Source organism: Chiloscyllium plagiosum, chromosome 26 (genome assembly GCF_004010195.1).
Source record: "Chiloscyllium plagiosum isolate BGI_BamShark_2017 chromosome 26, ASM401019v2, whole genome shotgun sequence".
Classification (NCBI taxonomy): Eukaryota; Metazoa; Chordata; class Chondrichthyes; order Orectolobiformes; family Hemiscylliidae; genus Chiloscyllium; species Chiloscyllium plagiosum.
Window position 1 is genome coordinate 46,138,762 of NC_057735.1, and position 25,750 is coordinate 46,164,511.

The window sequence follows — 25,750 nt, forward strand, 5'->3', positions numbered from 1 at the left end:
TCCTTGCGTTGAAGTATACACACTTGAGCCCATCTCTGTGTCCGCAAGTATTCCCTGTCTGTGCTACCTTCTTCACAGCCTCCCTACATTCTTGGACATCCTGACAAACAGCTCGCCTACTTGCTGGACTACAAGTCCGGATCCCATCCCCCTGCCAAGTTAGTTTAAACCCCTCCGAAGAGTGCTAGCAAACCTACCTCCCAGGATATTGGTGCCCTTCTGGTTCAGGTGCAACCCGTCCTGCTTGTACAGGTCCCACCTTCCCTAGAATGCAGTCCAATTGTCCAAATACCTGAAGCCCTCCCTCCTACACCATCCTTGCAACCATGTGTTCAACTGCACTGTCTCCCTATTCCTTGCCTCATTGTCACATGGCACCGGCAACAACCCAGAGATGCCGACTCTGTCCGTCCTAGCTTTTAGCTTCCAACCTAACTCCCTGAGCTCCTGAATGACCTCCCCACCCCTCTTCCTACCTATGTCGTTGGTGCCAGTGTGCACCACGACTTCTGGCTGCACACCCTCCCCCTTAAGGATTCTGAAGACACGGTCCAAGACATCTTGGACCCTGACACCCGGGAGGCAACAAACCAACTGAGAGTCTCGCCCATGTCCACAGAACCGCCTGAATGTCCCTCTAACTATAGAGTCTCCTATAATTAGCGCTCTCCTCCTCTCCCCCTTTCCCTTCTGAGCCTCAGAGCCGGACCTCGTGCCAGAGACCCGGTCACTGCAGCTTATCCCTGCTAGGCCATCCCCCCCAACAGTATCCAAAGCAGTATACTTATTGTTGAGGGGATCGACCACAGGGGATCCCTGCACTGCCTGCTTCCTCCCCTTCCCACCTCTAACTGTTACCCAGCTACCTCTGTTCTCTGGCGTAACCATGTCCCTGTAGCTTCTATCTATTCACCTCTCAGCCACTCAAATAATTCTCAGTTCATCCAACTCCAGCTCCAGTACCCTAACGCGGTCTGTGAGGAGCTGGAGCTGGCTGCACTTCCTGCAGATGATGTCGGCAGGAGCATCGGTGGTCACCCCTACCTCAAACATCCTGCAGGAGGAACATTCCACTGCCTGCGCTGCTATAACTCTACACTTAGTCTCCAAAACAAGAACACTAAGTAGCTTACCTTTTTTTTTTAGGTTAGAGGAGGAGGGAAGGTGGGAGACACTGCACGTGTAGTATCTCGGGTTCCTTCTCCACTCAAATAACTTCCCGACCAGCTTTGCGCTCCGACTTCACTTCCGCCCAGCTCCCGCCGCTCTCTGCTGCAAAAAGCTACTTCCAGCTAAGTCTACATTTGGAAAGTGGAGGTCTTTTAAAAGTAATATAGTGAAAATTCAGGGTCAGGGTGTTCCTCGAAGAGTGAAGAACAAGTGCAGTAAGTCCGGAGAACCTGGATGTCCAGGTATATCAAGACTTTGATAAAGAAGACGAAAGAAGCATATATCAGCTACACCACATTAAAACAGGGGGACCTTTCAAAAGTATACAGAATGTTGAAGGTTCATTGGAAAGGAAATTAGACATCAAAGAGACGCCATGAAATATCTTTTACAGATGGGATCAAGGAAAACCCGAAGGGAAAGAGCAGTACCAAAAGACACCATATCCCTAAATTCATTTAGCAAGGGGCCTAAATTAACTTTGGCCTCTCTCTTCTATATATACTTACAGAAGCATCTTATGTCAATTGTTATATTCCTCACTAGTTTGCCCTTGTGGTTTATATTCTCAGTTTATTATCTTTTTGGTTCTGCTTTGCTGGATTCTCAATTTGTCACAGTATTAATGGCTATCTACCTCCTTACATGTATTTTTTCAACTTCATACTCTCCTTAACTTCCTTGATTAGCTTTGGTTGATTTATTCTTTCTTCCTTGCTGGGATACATTTTTGCTGAGTGTCTTCCTTGCTTACTTCTGTGGATGCAGGGGATCATTGTTTATAAAGCATGCCCTGTGATGTTAAGGAATGCGAGCCAAAGTTGATGCCCAGAGAAAATGCTGGTGACTGAAGCTACCAGGTTACAGTTCTGACTTTAAAGTTGGAAATTGGTGATTTCTAGTTTCTGGGATATTGGCAACATGCATACAAATGAGGTAATAATGAGATATTGGTTCTTGAAAATAGGCCCCTCCTCACTAGCACGATCTTTATCTAGCTGTTGAAACTTTAAGGGGAAAATCAAAATTTTCTTGATGTTAAGAGCCTGTTTCTTTTCATTCTCACCATGTTCTCCCAACCCATTTTCAAACAAGTATGCTGTTTTGGAAAAGTTAAGGGGTGATGGTCTCTCAAGGGAGTGTAACACAAACAGCCAAGAGTATAGAATCAAGGCAGGTTCTAATGTAATGAGGGGCACGTCGGGTTTCAAGCGATCAATTGTGATAGGGGACTCTCTAGTCATAGGCACAGACAGATGTGACTGCGGCCAGAAGCGAAAAATCAGAGTGGTGTGTTGCCTGCTTGGTGCCAGCATCAAAAACATCTCGGAGATGGTGCAGAATGTTCTCAAAAGGAAGAGGGGACCAACAGGAGATCTTTGTATACATTGGAACAATGACATAGGAAGGGAAAAGGATGAGATTCTGAAAAGGAGAATAAAGAAAGTTAGGTGGGAATTTAAAAAGGTTCTCAAGAATAGCAATATTTGGATTACTTCCGGTGCTTCAAGCTAGTGAGGGCAGGAATAGGAAGATAGACCAGATGAATGCGTGGCTGAGGAGCTGGTGCAGGAGAGAAAGGTTCATTAGAATCTGGGGTAGAAGTGACCTGTACAAGAAGGACAGATGGCACCTGAATTAGAAGGGGACTAATATACTGACAGGGAGATTTGTGAGAGCTGCTTGGTAGGATTTAAACTAGTAAGCTGGGCAGGGTGGGACCCAGGGAAATAGTGAGGAAAGAGATCAATCTGAGACCGGTGCAGTCGGGAAATGGAGCAAGTCAAACAGTCAGAGCAGACAGGAACAAAGCAGAGAACAAGGTAGGACTGATAAAGTAAACTGCATGTACTTCAATGCAAGAGGCCTAACAGGGAAGGCAGATGAACTCAGGGCATGGTTAGGAACATAAGACTGGAATATCATCACGATTGCAGAAACGTGGCTCAGGGATGGACAGGACTGGCAGCTTAATGCTCCAGGATACAAATGCCACAGGAAAGGATAGAAAGGGAGGCGGGGGAGACAAGACAGAAGGGGGAGTGGCGTTTTTGTTAAGGGATAGCATTACTGTTGTACTTAGGGAGGATATTCCTGGGAATACATCCAGGAGAGTTATTTGGGTGGAACTGAGAAATAAGAAAGGGATAATCACCTTATTGGGATTGTATTAATCAACAGGAAATTGAGAAACAAATTTGTTAGAAGATTTCAGTTATCTGTAAGAATAATAGAGTGGCTTTGGTAGGGGATTTTAACTTTCCAAACATAGGCTGAGACTGCCATAGTGTTAAGGGTTTATATGGAGAAGGATGTGTTAAATGTGTCTAAGAATATTTTCCGATTCAGTATGTGGATGTACCTACTAGAGAAGGTGCAAAACTTGATCTAATATTGGGAAATAAGACAGCAGGTGACTGAGGTGTCAGTGGGGGCGCATTTTGGGGCCAGCGACCATAATTCTATTAGTTTTTAAATAGCGATAGAAAAGGATAGACCGTATCTCAAAGTTGAAGTTCTAAATTGGAAGAAGGTTAATTTAGATGATATTAGTCAAGAACTTTCAAAAGCTGACTGGGGGCAGATGTTCGCAGTAAAGAGATGGCTGGAAAATGGGAAGACTTCAGAAATGAGATAACAAGAGTCCAAAGACAGTATATTCCTATTAGGGTGAAAGATAAGGCTCTTAGGTGTAGGGAATGCTGGATGACTTAAAGAAATTGAGGTTTCGGTTAAGAAAATGAAGGAAGCATAGATCAGATATAGACAGGAGAGATTGAGTGAATCCTTAGAGTATAAAGACAATAGGAGTATACTTAAGAGGGAAATCAGGAGGGCAAAAAGGGGACAAGTTAGCTTTGGCAAATACGATTAAGGAGAATCCAAATGGTTTTTGTAAATACATTAAGGACAAAAGGGTAACTGGGGAGAGAATAGGGCCCCTCAAAGATCAGCAAGGCAGCCTGTGTGTGGAGCTGCAGGAGATGGGGAGATACTAAACAAGTATTTTGCATCAGTATTTACTGTAGAGAAGAACATGGAAGATATAGAATGTAGGGAAATAGATGGTGACATCGTTAAAAATGTCCATATTACAGAGGAGGAGGTGCTGGATGTCTTGAAATCCATATAAGTGGATAAATCCCAAGGACCCGATCACGTGTACTGTAGAACTCTGTGGGAAGCTAGGGAAGTGATTGCTGGGCCTCTTACTGAGATGTTTGTATCATCGATAGTCACAGCTGAGGTGCCAAAACACTGGAGGTTAGCTAACGTGGTGCCATACTGAAGAAAGGTGGTGAGGAATAACCAGGGAACTATAGACCAGTGAGCCTGACATCGGTGGTGAGCAAGTTGGAGGGAATCCTGAGGGACAGGATGTCCATGTATTTGGAAAGGCAAGGACTGATTAGGGATTGTCAGCATGGCTTTGTGGTGGGAAATCATGTCTTATAAACTTGATTGAGTGTTTTGAAAAAGTAACAAAGAGGATTGATGAGACCAGAGTGGTGGACGTGATCTATATGGACTTGAATAAGGCGTTCATCAAGATTCCACATCGGAGACTGGTTAGCAAGGTTAGATCTCATGGAATACAGGGAGAACTAGTCATTTGGATACAGAACTGGCTCAAAGGTAGAAGATGGTGCTGGAGGGTTGCTTTTCAGACTGGAGGCCTGTGACCAGTGGAGTGCCACAAGGATCAGTGTTGGGTCCACTAATTTTTGTCATTAATGTAAATAATTTGGATGTGAGCATAAGAGGTATAGTTAGTAAGTTTGCAGATAACACCAAAATTGGAGGCGTAGTGGACAGTGAAGAAAGTTACCTTAGAGTACAACAGGATCTTGATCAGATGGGTCAATGGGCTGAGGAGTGGCAGATGGACTTTAATTTAAATAAATGTTAGGTGCTGCATTTTCGAAAAGCAAATCAGAACAAGACGTATACACTTAATGGTAAGGTCCTGGGGAGTGTTGCTGAACAAAGAGACCTTGGAGTGCAGGTTCATAGTTTCTTGAAAGTAGAGTCGCAGATAGATAGGATAGTGAAGAAGACGTTTTGTATACTTTCCTTTATTAGTCAGAGCATTGAGTATAGGAGTTGGGAGGACATGTTGCGGCTGTACAGGACATTGGTTAGGCCACTTTTGGAATATTATGTGCAATTCTGGTCTCTTTCCTATAGGAAGGATGTCGTGAAACTTGAAAGGGTTCAGAAAAGATTTACGAGGATGTTGCCAGGGTTGGAGGATTTGAGCCAAAGGGAGAGGCTGAATAGGCTAGGACTGTTTTCCCTGGGGCGCTGAAGGCTGAGGGGTGACCTTGTAAAGGTTTATAAAATCATGAGGGGTATAGATAGGATGAATAGACAAGATATTATCCCTGGGGTGGGGGGAGTCCAGAACTACAGGGCATAGGGTGAGAGGGGAAAGATAGGAAAGGGACCTAAGGGGCAACTTTTTCACATAGGGGGTGGTGCATGTATGAATGAGTTGCCAGAGGAAGTGGTGGAGGCTGGTACAATTACAACATTTAAAAGGCGTCTGGATGGGTATATGAATCGGAAATGTTTAGAAGGAAATGGGCCAGGTGCTGGTAAATGGGACTAGATTAGGTTAGCATATCTGATTGGCATGGACAAGTTGGACCGAAGGGTCTGTTTCCATGATGTACATCACTATGACTGTCTAACTCTGTAACTTTCTCCCTGTTACTCATGTAATTCAGATGCTTGGAAAATTCAATCCCACTAAGTCCACGATACTTTCCAACAGATCACATGTTTCTATGGGTGGAAGAAATCAATTTGATTTCAGTACAATATACTTAGTGAGATAACTTGCCTGAAGCAAGAGCCTTTGCCTTCTCTCTCTCTTTCTCTCTCTGTGACCCCTCACTCATCAATGTTTGATTGTTGAAAGCACTGGAAGACATCATGACCTCATGTGGTGAGTTCCTGAAGGAGAATTCAAAATCTGCTAACGTATCCAGGAAAGCTCATTCAACTAATCATTACAGATTCAGAATGCCTTCTAGCACTAACAGGTTGTGGGAAAATTGACTCTGGCTCCAAAGATTTTAACAGTCTGAATAATTGTTTTTCCTGAATGTAATTTTATGTTGGCTAAAGTACTCTTAAAATAACACTGCATTGTGTTATTCTGTTTTTCCCAGCTGGGAGGTTGTGTGTTTTATTTTTCCAGAAGGGTGCATATTAGCATAGCATTTGTGTGCACATATGCATATTCTACATCCTTTGTAATTAACTTTTCATTTTTACTTGAGCAGGTTTTATTTGCAATAAGCTACATCTTACAGTGTTACTTAAGGGACTTTGTTGACTTATTTCTAATAATAAGCTGTATACAGATACTTCTATAACGCAATGGTTATGTTCTTGTGCAACCCCAAATTATAGAAAAATTGCACTTTAGAAACAGCACTTAAAGTGTTGTCAATATATTCGTGTTCCAGCCAACACGTTTTAAATGTTCATGCTTTAGAAATACTGTCCTCAATTCATCAATTGTGTTCCAGCAAACTTGTGTTAATGAAATGCACGTTATTAGCATGATGACTTGAACTGTCCGAAATTGTATAATTCACAATAATCGTCTCTCTTTTTAATTGCAACCTTAGTTGTGACTAGAATGGACAAGGAAAGTAATCAGTTCATCACACCTTGCTCTAAACTCATTTTTAAGAAAATACTCAATCTGGAGTAAAGTTATTAATTTTTCGGTTGCAATTCTTTGATTCCCAAATTAAATGTCTGTGTTAAATTTAATCTCTTTTGATGAATATTTCAGAATGACAAAACAATAACACAAAATAAATTAGAAGAAGAACTGATGAGTGAAAAATTAGAGAAAGGGAAATATTTTGAACAATTGGAATCAGCAAAGAAAATACAGAATGATTTACAGGTTAGTTTTCCAATTTTAAATCTTTACATCCCATGACTTTGCAAACCAAAATGTCAGATCTTATATTGTTGTTTAAGCATTAAAGCTTCATGGAATTGAACAACTGGTTGAAATCATTATCATAAATTTAGTTCCCATATAATAATATTGTGCATCTTCCTGTCAGTGTTGAAAAATAATTCACAAATTATGTTATCATTGCAGTTAAGTTGCTGAACTAATAATTGCGATCAAATGAACTGTGGTGGCTAGGGAATTTGAATCCAGTTAAATTGAATACAACCTGGACTAAACTTGTATCAGTAATAATGACAATTAAAATTCTGGATTGTCCTAAAAACTCATCGAGGAGAAAGTGAGGTCTGCAGATGCTGGAGATCAAAGTTGAAACTTTATTGCTGGAACAGCACAGCAGGTCAGGCAGCATCCAGGGAACAGGAGATTCGACGTTTCGGGCACAGGCCCTTCCTGAAGAAGGGCCTGTGCCCGAAACGTCGAATCTCCTGTTCCCTGGATGCTGCCTGACCTGCTGTGCTGTTCCAGCAATAAAGTTTCAACTAAAAACTCATCGACCCAGCAATGTGTTAACTCCTAACTGCTCTCTGATATAGGCTAGCAATCTACTCCATTGTGTTCAAGAAGCTGCACACTACTATCTTCTTCGGGAAAATTGGGAATGGCCAAGAAGTGATGCCACATTATATGAGTTATTAAAACACAAATGCAAAGCAAAAATTTGTTAAGGAGACATAGCTGCAAGGGGATCAGGACTGGGAGCTAAATATCCAAGGATATACATCCTTTTAAAAAGACAGGCTCGCAAGCAGAGGGGGTGGAGTTGCATTGTTAGTAAAATATGAAATTAAATCAATAATAATAAACAAAGTAAGATCAGATGATGTGGAATCTCTGTGGGTAGATTTGAGGAACCGCAATGTAAGAAAACCATAATGGGAATTATCAACAGACTCCAAACAGTAGTCAGGATTTGGAGCATAAGGTATACATAGCGATAGAAAAAGCATGTAAGAAAGGCAAGGTTACAGTGATCAAGGGGGATTTCAATATGTAGGTAACCTGGGAAAACCAGGTTAGTTATGGATCACAAGGAAAGGTATTTGTGGAATGTCTACAAGATGGCTTTTTGGAGCAGCTTGGGGTGGAGCCCACTAGGGAACAGGCAAGTCTGGATTTAGTGTTGTACAATGAGGCAGACTTGATAAGGAAGTTTAAGGTGAAGGAACCCTGAAGAGTAAGTGACTGTAATGAGATAGAATTTACTCTGCAGTTTGAAAGGAAGAAGGTGGAATCACATATAATGGTATTACAGTTTATCAAAGACAACAACAGAGGCATGAGCGATGAGCTGACAAGAATTGACTAGAAGAGGAGCCTAGGAGCAAAGACAGTGGAACTGCAGTGGCAGGAGCTTCTGGGAGTAATTCGAGATCCATCGCAAAAATTCATCCTGAGAAGCAAAAAGAAGCAAACTAAAGGGTGGATTAGGCGATTATGGCTGACCAGCGAAATCCGGGACAGCGTGAAAGCAAAAGAGAAAGCATATAATGTGGTGAAGGGTGGTGGAAAGTCTACAAAGACCAACAGAGGACAACGAAGAAAGAAATAAGGAGGGAGATTAAATATGAGGGTAAGGTAGCTGATAATGTTTGGAAAGATTGCAAGAGATTGTTTAGATATATAAAGTGCCAAAGAGAGGCAAAAAATTGACATTAGACTGCTGGAAAATGATGCTGCAGAGGTAGTAATGGGGAGCAAAGAAATGACTGAGGAACTGAATAAGTACTTTGCGTCAGTCTTCATGGTGGAAAAAAATTCAAGAGAGTGGGGTGGGGGTTGGGGGGGCAGAGATGAGTTTGATGGCCATCACCAATGAGAAGGTGCTACAAAAACTGAAAGGTCTGAAAGTGGATGAATTGCCTGAACCAGATGGGCTACAACCTAGAGTCCTGAAGGAGATAGCTAAAGGGACAATGGAGGCTTTAGTAGTGATCTTTCAGGAATCACTGGAGTCAGCGAGGGTTGCAGAGGACTAGAAAATTGCTAATGTAACCACCTGTTTAAGAAGGGATCAATAATAAGCCAATTTGCCTGACTTTAATCGTTGGTAAGATTTTGGAGTGCATTGTGAAGGATCAGATTTCTGAACACCTAGATATGCATGGTAAAATACGATAAAGTCAGCATGGTTTCACTAAGGAGAGGTCATGCCTGATAAGTCTATTAGAATTCTTTGAGGAGGTAACGAGCTGGTTAGACCAAGGAAAGCCGATGGATGTTATCTATCTGGACCTCCAGAAGGACTTTGATAAGGTGCTGCACAGGAGGCTGCTGAGTAAGATAAGGGCCCATAGTGTTAGAGGCCACTTAGTAGCATGGATAGAAGATTGGCTGTCTGGTGAAGGCGGAGTGTGGCGATAAAAGGTCCTTTTCAGGATGGAAACCAGTGGCTAGTGGCGTTCCATAAGGTGTTGGGATCACAACTTTTCACTTTATACGTTAGTGATCTGGATGAACGAACTGAGGGCATTGTGGCTATGTTTGCAGATGATACAAGGATAGGTGGAGGAGCAGGTAGTATTGAGGAGACGGAGAGGCTGCAGAAAGATTTAGATAGGTTAAGAGAGTGAGCACAGAAGTGGCAGATGAAATATAACATGGGAAAATGTGAGGGCATGCACTTTGATAGGAAGAATAGAGGCATGGGCTATTTTCTAAATGGAGAGAAAATTCAGAAATATGAAGTGCAAAGGGATTTGGGGTCCGAGTCCATGAATCTCTTAAGGTAAACTTGCAGGCTGAGTCAGTAGTTAGGGTGGCAAATACAATGTCGTCATTCTTCTCGCGAGGACTAGATTATAAAAGTTGGGATAAAATTCTGAGGCTTTATAAAGCTCTGGTGAGACCACATTTAGAGTATTGTGAGCAGGTTTGGCCCCCATACTTCAAGAAGGATGTACTGGTCCTGGAGCAGGGGTCCAGAGGAGTTCACGAGAATGATCCCAGGAATGAAAGACTTGACATATGAGGAATGTTTGTGGACTCTGGGACTATACTCAGTCGAGTATAGAAGGACAATGGGGGTTCTTATTGAAACTTTGAGAGTACTGAATGGCCTGGACAGAGTGGATTTTGGGAAGGTGTTTCCATTGGCAGGAGAGATGAGGACCCGAGGGCACAGCGCTCGAGTAAAGGGAAGATCTTTTAGAACAAGGTAAAGGAGAAACTTCTTTAGCCAGAGAGTGGTGAATTTGTGGGGCCCATTGCCACATAAGGCTGTAGAGGCCAGGTCATTGAGTATATTTAAAACAAAGATGGATAAGTTCTTGATTGACAAGGAGATCAACAATTATGGAAAGAAAAAAGAAAAATGCTGTTGAAAACCCTATCAACCATGATTGAATAGCAGAGCAGACTCAATGGGCTGAATAGCCAAGTTTCTGCTCCTATATCTTATGGTCTTAAGGGTTTGATGATCACTTTGGAAATTAAGCGTGATTTCCCTGAAATTAAATAGATTTAAAGAGTTTCTTATTTTAATTAAGTATTATTTTGTGAACAGCTCATGATATGAAGCTATCATACTGCCACTTGATTCTGACACAACGCAAACTTGTTAGCAGCAAAAAATTAATGTAACAGCAGGAAATGTGCATAACACTAATTGGGGCAGTCAAGTCATGGGGAAATGGATGCAGTGAAAGTCTGTTGAAGGAAAGGGAGGCTCAGCTTTTTTTTATTCAGTTAATCCATAGCAATAGATTTCTTTTAGCTGAGACTACTTACAACTAATAACAGTGTTTAAAGTTCCGGATTTGAATGAAGACATAATCACTGATTTATATTATGTAGTTTAGAATGGTCTGAGTTATAGTCAAGCAAAAAAAACTATTCTGTTAGTTGAAGTACCATTTGTCATTGCTCTGTACTCTTCATAACTCAGGAAGAATATACTAAACTGGATATTTAGTTCATTGAAACAAGAATCAGATACTTCCAATTTTCACGAATTTAGCCTAGGAACAAGTGGTACAGGAGGCTGGATTTTCTTTCTGTAGGACCAGGCTTTGTGAAAGTTTTGGCAGGTGAACCCAAAAAGTATTTGGAAGCTATCAGATGCAAACCTGGGCTAGGCAAAAGGCCACTCCAGTGCATTGGTATCTAGTAGAAACTGAAGGAAAATAAACAATAAATCATAAACAGCGTCTCCCCTCGCCCCAGTTCTTAATATCCAAACCCACATGTATATACTCACCACGCTCAAGTATGCCATTTCATCCTCACTGCCCACCTCTCCATGGTTCCATATCCCCTCCATGACAACCTATAGTCCTCTATCCACTGTCCCTTAGACACTCATGCACGCCCAATGGAAGCTTATACTCTGTATGATAATCTATGCTCTTCCATACACCTCAAAGCCATTTATAGTGCCTATGTTAACTTAATGCTAACTTATGCCTCGCATTCATGATCCTTTGTCCCTACACTTACTCTGCAAATTCATCCACTATCCACAAGTTGTAGACTTCAAGACTCATGCTGAGATTAAACCAAGTTCGTAAATGTCCATTGAGGTTTTACTATTTCAAAAATATACACACATTGATAAAATCCATTCACTATATTTCCTTTCTTCCAAACCTAATGAAAGGGAATACTTACATTCATTGTTCTACTTCAAAGTATGTATAAGTATTTGGAGTTACTTGTTGAACTATGAATTGACAAACACCCAACTCTGATAGGGAAGTTTGTAAAATCCATTATGTAGCACAAATACTTTAATGATAACTCTCAAACTTATGAGAGGTTAAAAAAAACAAGTAATTGATTTTTAACAATGCAGACAGTTTTTCTTTTGCAAATATTTAAAGGAAAGGACATTTAAATATCTTAACAGGTTGACAGTTGTTTCAACAGCACTCTGTTGTCAGTTCTAAAGAGTTTATGTACTTTTCATGCAGATTCATGCCTACTTTTAACAATCTCATTAGGCATTATAATTCTCCAAAAGAGCTCTTGATCTATTCCAATAGTGTCCTGGGTTCACATCCATAAAGCTACCTAACTCTCCAGCAGGATTTTCTGTCAAAGAATTCCAGCAGCTTCAGATTGCGGAGTCTGATTGTCCTACTTTCATAATCCAAAAGAAATAGCTGCATAGGAACCGGTCAGCAAAAACAATTGTTTAATAATTTATTTTTGTGTGTTCTCTGTGGTTTATTCTCCAGAGCAGCATCACCTCAGAATCAATGTGAAATTGTTCTGACAATTGAATTTACGGTATTCCTGTGCTAACTAGTATAAAAAGTGGAGCAAACATTTGAATGTTATTTAATTAACGGGCATCACATTATGATGAACATTTGTTGGCTTAAGACTTTTATACTCATCATTTAAACATCGATAAAAAAACCAGAAAAACAACTTCTTTATTAATAATATTTCAACATAATTATACCATTGAAGATGAGACTATCAAAACAGTAAGGTTTAGTGAATCACACTAAACAGGTGCAGTCCAAATATTTGATTTGGGATTCATCTAAATTTGAAGTAGAGCTTCCAACAGATCAGTTCTAAGCTCTGCAGCCTGCTACTCCATTTGTGAACAATGTTGGATAATTAAGCAACTCAATTCAAGAGCCTCCATCCTCACTCTCAGTAATGGGGGAACCCAGCACATTAGTGCAAAAGATAAGACTGATGCATTTGCAATGATCTTCAGTTTGAAGTGCCAAATGGATGATCCTTCTTGCTCTTCTCCAGAGGTCCACAGCATCACAGATGCCTGTCTTCAACCAACTTCAGCCATGGGATATCAAGAAGAGGCCTGAGAACTGGATTCTTGCTCAAGAATGTACTGAGCCCCAGCCAAGCTGTTCAAGTACGCCTACAGCACCTGCATCTAACCAACAATGTGAAAAAATGTCCTATACTCAAAAAGTAGGACAAATCCAACCCAGCTAATTACCTCTGCATTGGTCTAGTCTTAATTGTCAGTAAAGTGATGGAACATGTTATCAACCGTGCTATCAAACAGCACTTACTTTTCAATAGCCTGCTGAATGATGCTAAGCTTGGATTTCGTCCAGACCACTCAGCTCCTGACCTCATTATAAACTAAGGAAACGTGGATAAAGAAGCTCAATTCCAGAGCTAATATGAGAATGACTGTCTTTGAGATCAGAGTCGAAAAGTGTAGCACTGGAAAAGCACAGCAGGTCAGGCAGCATCCAAGGAGCAGGAGAATCGATATTTCAGGCATAAGCTCTTCAGGAATTTGGAGGAGGGGAAATGGGGGCTGAGAGATAAATAGGAGGGTGGGAACCCCACTGCCCTATGGCTGAACACTTCAACTCCCCCTCCCACTCTGCCAAGGACATGCAAGTCCTGGGCCATCTCCACCGTCAAATCAAAGCCACCCAATGATTTGAGGAAGAATACCTCATCTTCCACCTTGGGACCCTTCATCAATGATGACGTCACCAGTTTCCTGATCTCCCCTCCCCCGATGCATCCCTGATCCAACCCTCCAGCGCGGCACAGCCCTCTTGAACTGTCCTACCTGTTTATCTTCCTTCTCACCTATCTGCTCCACCCTCCCCTCCGACCTATCACTATCATCCTCTACCTCCAACTACCTTCCCCCCAACATCCACCCTCCTATTTATCTCTCAGTCCCCCACCCCACCCCACATTCCTGATGGAGAGCTTATGCCTGAAATGTCGATTCTCCTGCTCCTCGGATATTGCTTCTCCTGCTGTGCTTTTTCAGCGCCACACTTTTCAACTCTGATCTCCAGCATCTGCAGTCCTCACTTTCTCCTACCCTTGACATCAGAGCTGCTGTTGAACAGTTGTGCTATTAAGGAGTCTTAGCTGAGCTCAAGGTGGTGGGAATTGAAAGAAAACTGACACAAAGATGGTTGTGATTGTTGGAATTCCTCACTATCAACATAAAGGGATTAGCCACTTAAGTATTGTGGTGACAAGAGGAAGTCAGAGGCTCAGAATCTTGAAGGGAGTAATTTACCTCCTGACTCTCCACAGTTGTGCACCATTTATAAGGCACAATTCAAGTGTATGGTGGAATATGTTTGCATGAATGAGTGAAGTGAAACTCCAGCAACATCAAGAAGCAGGCCACTTGATTGACACCATAGCCACAAATGTCCACTGCCTAGTAATGTGTAATGTCTATAAGATTCACTGCAGAAGTCACCAAGTCTCTTTAGACACCACCTTCCAAACCCAGGACCAATAACATCTAGAAAGACAAGGGTAGTAGTTACATGGGAACACCACCACCTGTAAGATCCCCTCAAAACCTCTCACCACCCTCACTTGGAGGGATACCACTAATCCTTTCCCAGGGTCAATATCCTTGGAGACTATAATGGCATTGTAAGTCTTCCAACATAACATGAACCTACAATGCTTCAATAAGGCAGCTTGCCATCAACTTCTCGACAGTAACTAGGGATGGGCAATAAATGTTCAGTCAGTGATACTCAGATTCCATGGATGAAGAGGAAAACCCCACAGTGGAGGCTGGGATGTTAAATGTCTTCAAGGCAGAGTTTGATAAATTCTTGATCTTGCAAGGAATTAAGAACTACGGGGAGAGTGCGGGTAAGTGGAGTTAAAATGCCCAGTAGTCATGATTAAATGGCGGAGTGGACTCGATGGGCCAAATGACCTTACTTCCACTCCTTTGTCATATGGTCTTATATTAAAGATTTGACTGTCCCAAGCTTTTTGTCAAGATTAGTACAAAATTTCCAAGCGTATTATTGTCTTAATTTGTTTTCTTCTAAAATACTTTTTAATAACATTTCATGTGGTCTCTACAGGACAAAGAGGTGATATTGCTGCATAAAATTGAAGAACTTCAGAAATCTGTTGATGAATTAATGAAGGAAAATGCAAACTTAAAGGAAGCTACTCAAAGTAAAGAGGTGTGCATAAACAAATAATTGTGAGTTGCTGAGTAGAAAAAAAACAATCTTTTCTTATTTGAATAGAAAATTAAGCAGGATTACAAAGGTAATATTTTCTGAATTCCTTAATAATTCAAAGTATTATCCACAAAACGTGAAGAATACATTATACGTTTGGCAATGATTGCAGTATATCCTGAACTGTAGAGCTTTCAACATGTTTATTATAAAGAAAAATTACAAAATGATCACACATTTGTCAGTTATACAAGTGGGAGTACTAGCAATTCATCTGAAGGATTGTACTTCCCAATGTGTAATCATGAAATGATCAACCATTGTCAATTCTAGAAATGAGAGTAAAACTGTTCACAGAATTCCTACAGTGTGGAAACAGGCTATTCAGCCCAACAGGTCCACACTGATCCTCTGAAGAGCATCTCATCTAACCCCTGCAACCATGCACCTCCCATGGCTAACACACCTGTATTACACATTTCTAGACATTATGAATAATTTAGCATGGCCAATCCACCTAACCTGTACATCTTTGGACTGTGGGAAGAAACTTGAGCACCTAGAGGGAACCCACGCAGACGCTGGCAGAATGTGCAAACTCCACACAGACAGGCACCCAAGGCTGGAATCGAACCCATGTCCCTGGTATTGTGCATCAGTAGTGCTGACCACTGAGCCACTGCTGCTCCACTTGATCTGAAGGACCTGTATTACTCAATGTTAAATTAAAGAATACATTGAAAATATCATAGTCAGAAGTTGCAAAAGGAGCCAGGAGCAAAATATCAGGCTGTATGCAATTCAGGAATTGTGGCAGAGGTAGATCCATCCACCTTGCTTTGTAAAGTTTGACCAATGAAGTGTGAAGACATCTGTTAGAATTGCAGAGTCATGTTGAGGCAACTAACAATCCATGTTGAATTTTTACTTATTCTGCCACCTCTGAAGATTTTAGATTTTCCTGCTTTTAAATTTCACGTAGTTGCACTTAAGTACAAAACATTGCTATTAAGGATGGCCACAACTCACAATGATATATGGATGAAAGTTTATCCACTGAAGGAGCATCACTGCAGCAGAGATACCTGCACGCTTTTCTCTAACTCAACTTGCTCACTGACTAATGATAACTGTGCTCTTAACAGAGGCAGCTCTTATTTAGTTAGTTATACCACAGTATATAATGCCTAGAATGCCTAGAATGTAAGATTAACCAAAGCAAATGTGAGTCATGACTGGCCAAGATCTCGTGGCATGAATTCTTGATTCATAGCGCCACTGGATGTGATGCTACACAAGTTGACTGCCGATAATGGAATATGCTGTATTTCCACCTTACTTTTGGCATGATGCATGCTGTGCCTTGTGCTAAGAAAGGTGCACATGTGGTATTATTTTCTTCATTTCTTCAACACATTTTTTACTTTTTGGAAAATATTGGACATGTTTTAGAAGGATTAGCAGGCTGAACTTCAACCTGTTTAAACTGCATAATGAATGTGGGTGTTCCCTATAATGCTAGAAGGTTATGAAGTGGTCAGTCAGCCTCAGCAGCGAATGTGATGTTCAGCTTCTAAATTTTGATCAAGCTGATCTTTTGCACAAATGTTTATCTGCAACCTTGGAGGAGCATGCATCTGAGTCACCAGAGCAGCAAACAATTTTAATGTGTAAGGATGATGTTTAGGAAATGCTGTTATAGACCAGGAGGAGGACACTGCTTTCTTTAATCAATACAGAATTGTCCCAGCACTATTTTCCTTATGTGCATGCAGGAAAAGAAGATACAACATCTGTGAAGTGGAGAACATTGAGCAGTGTAAACCCAGTGCTCTGATCCATCTGACCAGTTGGTGAGAGTACCAAGCAAATCTGTGAAACATGAATGACAGTGAATACCCCTTCAAGTGCTCAAGACAATGAAAGTGGCATTCTTGAGAATAGTTTGATTGTCAAAATGATGCATCCTGGGAATTGTTTCATTGGGACATAGAGTGAGAAGTTGGATAATGAAAGCATGTAAATTAATGATGGCTTGGAAACCTAGAATAGATATAGTGTTGAGCAATATCAAAGATGAATATTTCTGGTGACTTCCTTTCATTAGTTTTTCTTGTTCCTCTTACAGGTTCGAGTATGCGATTCATCTAAAGAGCTGAGAAAGTCCTCAGATGACAAGAATAGGGAACCATGTTTGAGGAAGCACCATTTTCCAGAACCCCTTAAAGCAAATTGCACATACTTACACAAGCTGGGCAGAGTACAGAATTAGGTTTGGGATCTAGGAAGATAGTTATAGCACTAGTGATCAGTAGGAGGTATTAGTGGCAGATAATCTATGTGCAGTTACTCTTGGAGAAAGGAAAGGAAGATGATTTCTTCACTAGGAAGTGAAAATGTGCCACAGGAGTCTAAGTTTGAGGCCAGTAATCAACTTACACCAGCAGATAAGTTGCAATATGGCAGAGTTCTCTAAGTTACTGATAGTTCATGGCTGTGCTAAGGGAGGCATCCATTTGAGATAGGTAAAAATAATGACTGCAGATGCTGGAAACCAGATTCTGGATTAGTGGTGCTGGAAGAGCACAGCAGTTCAGGCAGCATCCGAGGAGCCGTAAAATCGACGTTTCGGGCAAAAGCCCTTCATCAGGAATAAAGCTTTATTCCTGATGAAGGGCTTTTGCCCGAAACGTCAATTTTACTGCTTTCCGGATGCTGCCTGAACTGCTGTGCTCTTCCAGCACCACTAATCCAGAATCCATTTGAGATGATGAGTCTAACCAAGACTTCTTAAACTTTTGAGCACATGAGCCCCACCCTTCAGGGACTGTTCCAACTGATGGACAGCCACATGTGACAGCACCTAAACTACATTGAAGACCGACATAATGTCCTGTAGCAGGAATGAGTAAGGAGTTAATGGCCTAAACATAGCTGGTGAAATATCAGGGACTGAGAGATCTGCAGAGGAGTGCCAGGCCTCTGTGATTTCTCACATTAAAAGGAAACATCATTATCTTTGGCTTTCTTGGGCCTCTCTGTCAGGAGCACAATTGTGAACTGAGACCAAATGACAACAGCAGTTGCTGCAGACGTACAAGCAGTGCTATCACAGGGAAGGACCACTATGATTGCTTGCAAAACCAGGCCAGCTGCCACACAAAAAAATCCTCACAGCGTGTTATGTCAAAGATATGAGCTGGGTTCCTTCACTTCCTCTTAAGACAAAAGAGGAAGGTTGCATAGGAGTGTCCAAGTGCAAAGGCCATTACAATGCCTGACTCCTTAAATGGAACAATGGAGTGTGAAGATCATGCAGTCTCCACTCTTATAAATTAAAACAAAATGTTTTATGCATTGAAATTCATGTATTGCACATTATGCAGGCTGTATAGAAAGCACAGACTTACAGCAAGTTGCAACCAGAATCTGAACTTGTTTAAAGACTATTTTTACAGGACTTTTGAAACTGAAAGCTTGCAACAGCAATAAATTTGATATTAACAGTGACCTTGATTTTCAGAAGATGGTGATCTTTCCATCAGATGGAGCTTCTGCTACGCTGGAAAAGGCAAAGAGTAGTGGCAGTTTTGCTGCATGAAATCAACATTTGACAGAACAGCATTGTGTTGCACACATCTGTGAATAAATAATTATGCCAAATGTTGGAATGCTTCTAAGAACAGTGTTCAAATGGTCAACTGTGAAGAAAAGAAATTCAAAGAATTTGTTAATGTCGCAGAGCATGATGTCGTGAAATATCAACCTCTGAATGAAGTGAGGTGGCTGTCAAGATCATAAGACATAGGAGCAGAAATTTGGCTATTCAGCCCATCATGTCTACTCCACCATTCAATCATGGCTGATAGGTATTTCAACCCCATTTTCCCACATTTTACCTGTAATCTTTGGTCCCCTTGGTAATCAAGAACTTATCTATCTCTGCTTTAAATACACTCAATGACCTGGCCTCCACAGCCTTCTGTGGCAATGAATTCCACAGATTCACCACTTTGGCTGAAGAATTTCTACTTATCTCCATTCTTATAGATCTTCCTTTTGCTTTAAAGCTGTGCCCTCAGGTCCTCATCTCCTGCCAATGGCAACATCTTCCCAATGTCCACTCTGTCCAGGCCGTTCAGTATTCTGTAAATTTCAATTAGATCCTCCCCTCGTCCTTCTCCCCTTGTCCTTCTATAATCCACAGACTATAGTCCCAGATTCCTCAAATATTCCTCATACTTAAAAGCCTTTCATTTTTGGAATCATCTCGTGAGCCTCCTCTGGACCTCCCCTGCAGGACCAGTACATCCTTCCTGAGGTATGGGGACAAAAGTTGCTCACAATACTTTAAATGTGGTCTGACCAGAGCTTTATAAAACCTTAGAAGTACATCCCTGCTTTTATATTCTAGTCCTCTATTGATGAATGACAACATTGTATCTGCCTTCCTAACTACCGACTCAGCCTGCAAGTTTACTTTAAGAGAAACCTGAATGAGGACTCCCAAGTCTGTTTGCACTTCAGATTTCTGAATTTTCTCCCCATTTAGAAAATAGCCCATGCCTCTATTCTTCCTACCAAAGTGCATGACCTCACACTTTCCCATGTTGTATTTCATCTGCCACTTCTTTGCCTACTCTCCTAACCTGACAAAATCTGCAGTCTCCCTGCCTCCTCAATTCTATCTGCCACCCACCTATCTTTCTATCATCTGCAAACGTAGCCAGCATGTCTTTAGTTCCTTCATCCAGATCATTAATCTATAAAGTGAAAAGTTGTCCCAACACAACCTTTGTGGACCACTACTACTGGAAGCTGGCTTCCCTCCTGAGAAGGACCCTTTCATCCCCACTCTCTGCCTTCTGCCAGACAGACAATCTTCTACCATGCTAGTATCTGGCCTCTAATGCCATTTTACTCAGCAGTCTCCTACGCAGCACCTTATCAAAAGCATGCAGATAGATAACATCCATTGGCTCTCCTTGGTCTAACCTGCTCATTACCTCCTCAAAGAATTCTAATAAATTTGTCAGGCATGTCCTCCCCTTGGTGAAACCATGTTGATTTTGCCATATTTTACCATGCACGTCCAAGTATTGAGAAATCTCATCCTTCACAAATATGTTTGGGTAAGATGCTGTTCGGAGGGTTGGTGTGGACTCAATGGGCCAAAAGACCGATAAGGATTCTATGACAAGCAATTTAACTATTGCCAGCCAAACCTAGGTGGGATTTCCAGGGTGTGCACTATCCGGGATATGGGCCTACGAGTTCTCTTATTTTATTTAGGTCTAGTGTGACTCTTTTGCTGTCTTGAGTTTGTGTGCTGGCAGCAACTACAATGCCTTGCTATCCTTCACTCAAGTGGTGTCCCCAACCCCAGTCGGCTTGGCAAGGGTGTCCACCTCAATTGGCATACCCTGAAACTCACATGCTCCATTTGATGCATTTTCAATGACAAAGCCAGTGTAGTCCCTGTTTGAGTTCAGTTGGGCTTCAGCTCGTAGGTGCTTTTACATGGTTACATCATTAATCCCACATACCAAACAGTCTCTCAGCATCTCATTATGGGTTAAACCAAAATCTCTGCCAGTCATCGTAACCTCATCAAAAATCCCTAGTTGGATTCTCTTGGTACTCGACATGCCAAGTAAATCAATAGCATCTCAGGATTAGATGAAGCTTCATAATATTCCTTAACTAAATCCATAAACACTTGATAGGTTTCAGTATCTGGTGCCATAGGAAATGTTAAGCTCCTAATAGCTGAAAATGCTGCAGGTCCATAAGCTGTCAGGAAAATTGCATGTTACTTTTCATTTGCCTGGACAAAATAACATTCCACATTCTGGGTCCAGTCTTCAATGGCAGGATAGAATGAGTCAAATTTTCCAAATAACAGCATGTCACCAGAAATGTCTATCCCCAACTCAAACATGAGTGATGAGAATGAATTTCTTCAGAAGTGTTTCTTTTCTCTCGTCACCACTGAAATAACAGCAGAGAGTCCAGTATCCCATAACCAAGTTACCCTTTAATTACATGTACATAGCACTTGACAGTAGCCCAGCCTCCTCAGAGCCAGCTCAGAATGGCCTGAACCTTTGACATTTCTATTGAGATGTGTCAGCTATGGCTCCCTGACTGGACCAAGTTAACAACCCCAATCAGGGAACTCATTCTCTCAGCTCCATCTGGCTGACCTTGTTACAATCTCCACATTCCCTAACAAATATGATCTTGGTCCCAAACCTAGTATGGCATGTGTTGCAGTCATCATTGGACACATGAGGAATGAAAGAAGAATTCCTGAAGAAGGGCTTATGCCCGAAACGTCGATTCTCCTGTTCCTTTGATTCTGCCTGACCTGCTGCGCTTTTCCAGCAACACATTTTTAAGCACATGAGGAATGGAAAAGCCATAGGAGTAGCTGGGATTCCAGTGGAGATTTTAAAACTTGGAGAAGTAGAGCCTACCTATTGTTTCCATGAATGAAAATCTGTGACAAAGTAGAAATCCCTGTCAATCTCAGGGATTGTCATCGCTGCCATCTTAAAGAAAGAAGACAAAGTGCACAGGGAACTAGCAAGGAATCTACCTACTCTCTATCATGGGAAGATCATTGCTCAATTCTTTGCTCGGCACCTTCTAGTCTCTAAGGAATTCCTTCTGTTCATATGACTATGAACAAACTATGGAACAATGGACATGATTTTCTCTGTTTGGCAGCTCCAGAATACATGCCAGGAACAGCAACTGCTTTACATAGCCTTCATTGATCTGACTAAGGCTTTTGATTCAATCAAGTGGCAAAGTGCTGTGGAAAGGCTGGCTGTCTAGTGAGATTCACAACATCCTCCATGACAAGATGTCATCAATGGTCCTCACCAATGGTAATATGACAGTTTCCTTTGAGGTAAAGACAAGGTCAAGCAGGGATGTGTCATCACTTCTACCCTTTTGTCCATCCTCATCACCACCATTCATCTTGTCAGGTGCAAGCTTCTCAGTGGTATGGACATTGCCTACAGGATGGATGGAAAATTGTTCAATCTGAAGAGGTTGAAATCCAAGAGGCAAACAACACTGACCTCAGTATGCAGGTGACAACGTCATCTGTGCTGTCTCAGAAGAGAATCTTCAAACCTTACTGAAGGCCTTCATGAAAGCAAAAGGAAGAATTGGTCTCGGCCTCAAACCTCAAGAAAATTCAAATCCTTTACCAGCTTGTCCCAGATAAAGTTTTGGTCTATTCCTCCATTAAGATCAATGGAGAAATCCTCCCAAACATGGTATAATTCCCTTACCTGGGAAACTACTTCTTTCCTTAGGCTGATATCAATGTGGAAATTCAAAATCACATCCAATCTGTAAGTGCTGCCTTTAGACGCCTAATGATGAGAGTCATTGACGACTGCCTTTCGTGATGGCACCAAGATTCTTATGTATAAGGCAGTCATCCTTCTGCTCTGAAACCTGAACCACATACAGATACAAACTGAAGATCTTAAGAAGTACCATCTGTTGAGACAGATACTCTGCATTACCTGGGAGGTCAGGTATACTGACATCAGTGTCATTGAAGAAGCTAATAGCACCTATATTGTGGCCATAATCATTCAAAATCAAGTTCTGCTGGGGCAGCCATATAATTAAGAAACCTGAATTATAACTACAGGTAGACAACTCTTCATCAGAAATCCCAAAATATGAAAAGCTCCAAAGTCCGAAGGCTTTTTTTGTGAAGTGTTTTTCTCATTAACAAGGTTGTTTGGTGTGCAAACAGTTAACCCAAGTCGACACCCACTCGATGCGTTTCACTCAGATGCGACATGTGGGGGCGATGCCCAGCACCGGCAGCCCTCGATTCTGTTTCAAGGCCTGTTTTACTTAGTGAGTCATGTCCTCCAGTAAGATTTTTAAAAATTTCACCATCAAGACATTGGTTCGGCCGCATTTAGAATATTGTGTACAGTTCTGGTCGCCACATTACCAAAAGGATGTGGACGCTTTGGAGAGGGAGCAGAGAAGGTTTACGAGGATGTTGCCTGGTATGGAAGGTGTTAGCTATGAAGAGAGATTGAGTAGGTTAGGTTTACTTTCACTCGAAAAAAGGAGATTGAGGGGGGACCTGATTGAGGTTTACAAAATCATGAAGGGTATAGACAGGGTGGACAGAGACAAGCTTTTTCCCAGGGTGAAGGATTCAATAACCAGAAGTCATGCTTTCAAGGTGAGAGGTGGAAAATTTAAGGGGGCTACCCGCGGCAAGTACTTCACACAGAGGGTGGTGGGAGTTTGGAACGCGTTGCCAGCAGAGGTGGTAGAGGCAGGCACGGTTGATTCATTTAAGATGCGTCTGGATAAGTGCATGAGTAGGTGGGGAGCAGAGGGATACAAATGTTTAGGAATTGACCGACAGGTTTAGACTGTACATTTGGATCTGCTCAGGCTTGAAGGGCCTGTTCCTGGGCTGTAAATTTTCTTTGTTCTTTATCAAACTGTCACTTATTCTGAAATTCAAAAAATTCTGAATTCCGAAAACCAGCTGGTCCTGAGCATTTCAGATAAAGGATTGTGCATCTGTACCATAGCAAATCAGCCTTGCCCAGCTCAAGGGAGGCACTCAAATGAAAAAATGACAAGAGAATAGTTTCAGAGACATCCTGAAGGGTTCCTTCAAGAAATACAATATTCATGTCAATGCATGGGAGAGCCTTATTCAGAAGAAACTTGCAGGAAACTCTTGTGTGAAGGGGCATAATTATTTGACAATACTCATTAGCAAGAGGAAGTATAGAAAATGAACTGGAGACTCAAATGCCAGTGATCGCATGGCCACCTCCCGAAATCAAATATATTGTCAGCGATGCAACTTTGGGATCAAGTTCATCACCCACACAAGGACCCCAGAACCCATGGCCAGTAACACAGAATATCCTAGGTGGACAATTACCATCAACAATTTGCATTATTTGTGAAATGTTACATACATAAAGGTCATCAAAATCTTTCTGAAGACCATGGAGACTCTGGCCAGTAGACCTTTGTAAGTTTGGTGTCTTGGGAAAAATATTGGTTTGGTTGCTGTGAAGTAAGCGCTCGGGTTTTGGTCAGTGTCAGGCATATCCCTGGTTTCTCAATAACACATCTGCAGAACTGAAAGGCCAAGATAGAAGAGTTGAGGCATTCTCCATTCACATAGTAATATTCATGCCAGAGAAGTGCTAGGCATTGACCATCTCCAACAAGAAAGAATCTAACCATCTCCTATTTATATTTAATGGCACTACCATTGCTGAATCCTCATAATCACCATCTAAAGTGTTATTATTGACCAGAATATGAACAGGACCAGCTCCCTAGAAATTGTAGCTAGAGCTGCAGGTCAAACCCTGAGAATTCAGAACAAAGCAATTCACCTCCTGACTCCCCAAAGTTTGACCACCCTCAATAAAGCACAAGTCAGAAGAGAGATTAGAGAAGCTGGTTGTTCTCCTTGGAGAAGTAGAGTCGCAGGTAGATAGGATAGTGAAGAAGGTGTTTGATATGCTTTCCTTTATTGGTCAGAACATTGAGTATCGGAGTTGGGAGGTCAGGACATTGGTTAGGCCACTTTTGGAATATTGCGTGCAGTTCTGATCTCCTTCCTATCGGAAGGATATTATGAAATTTGAAAGAGTTCAGAAAAGATTTAAAGGATGTTGCCAGAGTTGGAAGATTTGAGCTGTCGGGAGAGGCTGGATAGGCTGGGGCTGTTTTCCCTGGAGTGTCAGAGGCTGAGGGGTGACCTTATAGAGGTTTACAAAATTATGAAGGGCATGGATAGGGTAAATAGGCAAAGTATTTTTCCCTTGGGTGGGGGAGTCCAGAGCTTGAGGGCATAGATTTAGGGTGAGAGGGGGAAAGATATAAAAGGGGCCTAAGGGGCAACTTTTTCATGCAGAGGATGGTGCGTATATGGAATGAGCTGCCAGAGGAAATGTGGAGGCTGGTACAATTAGAGCAGTTAAAAGGCATCTGGATGGGTATATGAATAGGAAAGGTTTAGAGGGATATGAGCCAAGTACTGGCAAATGAGACTAAATTAGGTGAGGATTACTGGTCGGCATGGACGAGTTAGACCGAAGGGTCTGTTTTCATGTTGTACATCTCTGTGACTCTATGACTGTAAGACGACATTGAGACAAGATCGAATTGAAGTGTTTGAAATCATGATTGATCTATACCTAGTTAATAGGAAGAAAATGCTCCAACTCATGAAATGCTTGAGAACAAGAGGGCAGAGATTTAAAGTAAGCAATGAATAAAGCAATAGTGTTAAGATTTTTTTTATTGTATTGAGTGATTAGCATCAAGAATGCACTACCTGAGAGAGTTGATGTGGATTGAATTGAGTTGTGCTAAAAGGGAATTGATGACCATTTGAAAAGGATGAAATCGCAAGGTTATGGGAGAAGAAAGCTGAAAATATGTTGCTGGAAAAGTGCAGCAGGTCAGGCAGCATCCAAGGAACAGGAGAATCGACATTTCGGGCATAAGCCCTTCTTCAGGAATGAGGAAAGTGTGTCCAGCAGGCTAAGATAAAAGGTAGGGAGGAGGGACTTGGGGGAGGGGCTTTGGAAATGCGATAGGTGGAGGGAGGTCAAGGTGAGGGTGATAGGCC

At 41.7% G+C, this 25,750-nt stretch overlaps 1 protein-coding gene across 1 annotated transcript in view; it reads left to right on the forward strand.

The window, feature by feature from the left end:
• Window positions 1-25,750, forward strand: part of sycp1 (synaptonemal complex protein 1) — a 374,769-nt gene that overhangs the window by 182,779 nt on the left and 166,240 nt on the right. The window contains exons 14-15 of the mRNA XM_043716250.1: window positions 6,983-7,099; window positions 14,977-15,081. Of these exons, the coding sequence (XP_043572185.1) occupies window positions 6,983-7,099; window positions 14,977-15,081 (222 nt within the window). The remainder of the gene's footprint in view (window positions 1-6,982; window positions 7,100-14,976; window positions 15,082-25,750) is intronic.